The 4,520-nt window shown below is 44.1% G+C and overlaps 1 protein-coding gene across 1 annotated transcript; it reads right to left on the reverse strand.

Annotated features, from left to right (window-relative positions):
- Positions 1–1,023: 1,023 nt before the first annotated feature.
- Positions 1,024–4,073, reverse strand: LOC125529655 (prohibitin-1, mitochondrial-like). The gene is made up of 5 exons (XM_048694079.1): positions 3,785–4,073; positions 3,532–3,648; positions 2,559–2,729; positions 2,239–2,451; positions 1,024–1,444 (listed from the first exon to the last, which is right to left on the reverse strand). Exons 1-5 carry the CDS (start codon positions 3,953–3,955, stop codon positions 1,247–1,249), a joined length of 870 nt encoding a protein of 289 aa, XP_048550036.1. The 5' UTR covers positions 3,956–4,073; the 3' UTR covers positions 1,024–1,246.
- Between the last annotated feature and the right edge of the window lie 447 nt (positions 4,074–4,520).

A 4,520-nucleotide genomic window follows, 5' to 3' on the forward strand; every position in this document is an offset into this window, starting at 1 on the left:
AGCTAACCATTAGGGACATCACAACACTTGTGCCTAGAATTTTATTTATTATTTATTCTTCCCGCAGTTCGTGGAAGCTTCCAGCCGGATATCTTTTCCTTTTATCATTTGCGGTTTTTCCTTGACCGGTTTTTGTTTGGTTTTTCTTTCTTTTTCTGTTTCTTTTCATTAATATTTCTTTACATTCTCTTTTTTTTCTTCACATTTTTATTATTATTATTTTCTTCTTTTCTCAAAATGCATGAAATTTTTTCAACTTTAACGAACATTTTTTCAAAAATTAATGAACTTTTTTCAAATTAGATTAAAAAAATCAAATTCAATGAACTTTCCTTTCAAAATCAATGAACTTTTTCAATTTAATTGAACTTTTTCTCAAAATTAATGATTTTTCCAAATTCGATGAACATTTTCCAGATTCTTTTAACTATTTTTCAAAATCCATGAACATTTTTAAAATTTGGTGAACTTTCTTCAATTTTTGTGAACTGTTTTCCAAATTCAATGAACTTTTTTCAAAAAATTTCTCAAAATCATGAAATGTTTTAAAGCTTTGTGCACTTTTTTGAAATCCATGTACATTTTTGAATCCACGAAAAAAATCAAATTTTTTTCATTCTTTTTCACTTCGCAATCAAGCCCTACAGCTGCTTCGTAATATAGGTGAGATAGATTGATTGGATTTTTTTTGTTATAGAATTCTAATCGAGCATTAGGTCGGACATAGAAAACTCTTTTCCATCTAAGCCCTTTCATGTCTGGATATGCACACCTACAGTTCATAGTAAGTCGACGTTTGCCCGGTAAACCGCGACGGGTCATTGAAACCGGTGACAGGCGATCTTCTACATGTGCCGGCCCACCATCATGCGCACGTGAGTGCATCGGCAATCCAGCACGTGAGTGCACCATGCGCACGTGAGAAGTTTTCAGAAGCCATAGGACAGGCCCTAAAATAGAAGGCACCAGAAGCAATGACGTTCCGCAAGCAAACATGCGCACCACGAAAGAAACAAGCCAAGATGAACATGAAAAGGCCAGCATAATCACCACATAACCGCCCAGACGTTATAAGCTACGCACAGCAATAGTAGCTGACAGGTTCACTTGAAAAAGTGCACAAATAATTCACAGTAGCAAAGGGCGTCTTTCTTGTTTTCGGATCGGGAATGCTAGAAACTAAGCGTTCGTTCCTCCAATGTAGACAAGACTGGCGGCAACCGCAACATGCGTGACAGAGACGGTCTCATTTCTTGTTGTTGTTGTTCAACATCTTGAGCGACTGGAGCCCAAGCAGCAGGTCGCCCGAGTCGAGGAACACCTTGTTGTTGGAGGCTGCGATGGTGTGGGCAATCTCCCTGGCGGCTTCAATCTGCCTGAGCGCCACGAAAGCAGGGTTGTTGGCAATGGCATTACCAATCAGCTCTGCACTCTTTGCCTCTCCCTGTTCAGATACCAAACACAAAGGCGCATCAATCAGCGTTTCAATCAGGTGCTCTAAAATTAAACAAACTCAAATGTACAGCTAGTGTTACGCAAGTGCCACCAAACTCAGAAAAATGTAAAGAAATGTACAGAGCTAAGATATAAAACACTAGCAGTATGCCCATACTAACTACCTCTGGAACATAGAAAATGTTTAGTCTGACACTAAATTCAGTCATATGAACATAGCACTGAAAGTATGAAACTATATTCAGTCATATGAACATAGCACCAGAAGTCTGAAACTATGTTCAGTCATACAAACATGCCCCTGGAAGTGTGAAACTACGTTCAGTCATAATAACATGCCACTCGAAGACTAAAACAAAACTATGGACATAGCAATCCAATCATCATATGAAATGTACAAATTTACTAGAGTCAGGCTCAAGTGCTCCCAAACTCAGAAAATGCAGGGACATATATGATGATATGAAGACTTAAACAACACTAGCAATATGCCTCTACTAACTACCACTGGAAGCCTGAAAATAGGTGAAGCCATATGGAAATCTTGTACCATAAACTTAACAAATGGAATGTACATTTCTACCAGTGTTTGGTTCAGATGTGCTACCAGTGTTTGGCTCAAATGCGCTACCAAAACTCAACAAGTGTAAAGGAATATATGATGAAGCTATGAAGACATAAAGAACACTGGCAATATGCCTCTAGTAACAATGATTGAAACCGTAAACAGGATAAGTAGGTTTGTAGTGTGAAAGAGAAATATCTAATTCCTGTTTTGCTTACCTGTGCCCTGATAATTGCACTTTTCTTGTCTTGCTCAGCCTTCTCAACAATGAACTTGGCACGCTCAGCTTCCTGAGCAGCAACCTGTTTGGCTTCAATGGCATGAGTGAACTCCTTACCAAAGCTGAGACTGGTAATGGACACATCATCCAGAGCGATGTTGAAATTCTTTGCCCTCTCTGTCAGAATCTTCCTGATCTCCCTGCTCACAGCCTGCCGTTACATGAAGGATAAGTCAGTAACATATTTCAAGTAAGACCAGCTATTATCTCCTATAGCATGGAAAACATGTAGACACAGCAAACATGGTGAAGCCGTACCTCTCTCTGTGTGATTAGCTGACTGGCATTGTATTGGGCAACCACAGCTTTGAGTGTTTCATGAATGATTGAAGGCAACACTCTCTCATTGTAGTTCTCCCCCAGGGTCCTGTACATAGTTGGTAGTCTCTCTGGCATGGGTCGTGTAAGAACACGAAGACCAATTCTCACCTGTACAAATTATGAAGTGGAATCAAATACATGCAAGGAACTGCAGCGCAAATGCTACTTTCAAAAAGAAGTGCATGAACACTAACAAATTCACATAATCAAAATGATATAACTTGCTCAGCATCAGCTAGTCGTCTTAAATCAACATGGCAACAAATAATGATGAAGCACAAAAAGTAATTGTGACTAATGCCAACAGATTCAAAGCAAATAAGTTGAAATGATTATTGACAGGCAATGTATAATGACAATCTAACAGATTAAAAGCAAATGAGTTGAAATGCTTATTGACAGGGAATACATAATGGCGACCAGTGCTAATTGATTAAAAGCAATGAACTAAAATGCTTAATAACAGAGCAGTAGACACTAGACAGGAAAGAGGCTACATACAATGCTGTAAGATTTCATAGGTCAGCTAGTATGGGTTGCATTAAAATCCAATGAGTCAATAAAAACCGATGCTAGGTATGCAAACACATTACATGTACCAGATTCCACCCACCTATCCAAATTGGTAAACAATTCAAATGTGCTCAATCCCCTTGCAGGCCACAGTTACAGAATATGCTCATAAATGACAATGCCAGTACCGTTTTACATGTACCACACTCGGTCCAAATTGCTAGCTAGTCACTTCACATGAGCAGAGTATCACAAATACAGGCTACACTTTCAGAATGTCAACATAGCCAACTCAAATCAGACCCCTTGGTCGGTCCCAAACATGGATTTCACACAGGTAAGCAGTAAATCAGGCATCTGTGCTAGGCGACGAGGGATCGAGACAGGAGAATGTTACCATCTGGAGATCCCGGCTCCCGGAGGTGCTCTCGACGAGGTTGGGTCGCGCGCGGACGTCGTAGATGATGGGCCTCTCGAACCAGGGGATGACGATGTGAGTCCCCTCGGGGTAGACCTGCACGGACCCGCCCCAGAAATCAAACGCGTAAGGGACCCGATAAATCGCGCAGAAAAACAGCAGGGTGCAAGCAAAATCCGTCGCCGGCGGCCGAGATCCGCGGATCCGCGCGAGGGGAGGGGGCGGCGGGCACCTTGTCCTTGATCCCCTCGAGGCGGTTGAAGACGATGGCCCGGTGGCCTCCCTCGACGTTGTAGAGGGTCTTGTTGCCGAGGTAGAGCGCGGCGCCGCCCAGCAGCCCGAGCTTGACCAGCGCGCCCGCGCCCGCCGGCGCGCTCGGCATCCTGGCGCCCTTGAAGTTCATCTCGCTCGCCGGCGGCGGAGGTCGGGGTTTAGCTAGGGTTTACTCGGCCGATTTGGGGGCGAATGGGATGCGGAGGAGGAGGGGGCGGGCGGAGGGTGGGGAATAGGGGATGGAGGAGGAGGAGGAGGGTGGGGGTGTTAAGTGGGTCGGGCTGGTGGATCGGGGCCGTCGGATCTCGAAGGGACGGCGCGGATGGGGCGGCGGGGCGCGTTTCTTTCCTCCCCTGCAAGAAAGGGGAATGGAGGTGCTGCCTTCCGGCCCAAGATGGTCTCGTGCGGCTGACTCCTGGGTCCCGCGCGGGTGGGATGGTTGGGGCATTTCTCTCGTGTGTGATGGTCAACTTGCGCCCGTGCACGACTAAAAAAGATTATTTATTTTTTACGGGGACACACCTAAATAAGTTGCACTCGTGCTCGTGCACAGCCTAAAAACAAGTTGCGCTTGTGCACTTGTCGTTGTCATTTACCTTTTTTGAGTGCGCCCGTGCACTCCTGCACGCCCTAAAAATAAGTTGACAATAATTAAAGACACAACGCTGACACTAAGCTGCTCGTGCTTGCAGCCA

The sequence above is a fragment of the Triticum urartu genome, chromosome 1, assembly GCF_003073215.2.
Source record: "Triticum urartu cultivar G1812 chromosome 1, Tu2.1, whole genome shotgun sequence".
Lineage (NCBI taxonomy): Eukaryota > Viridiplantae > Streptophyta > Magnoliopsida > Poales > Poaceae > Triticum > Triticum urartu.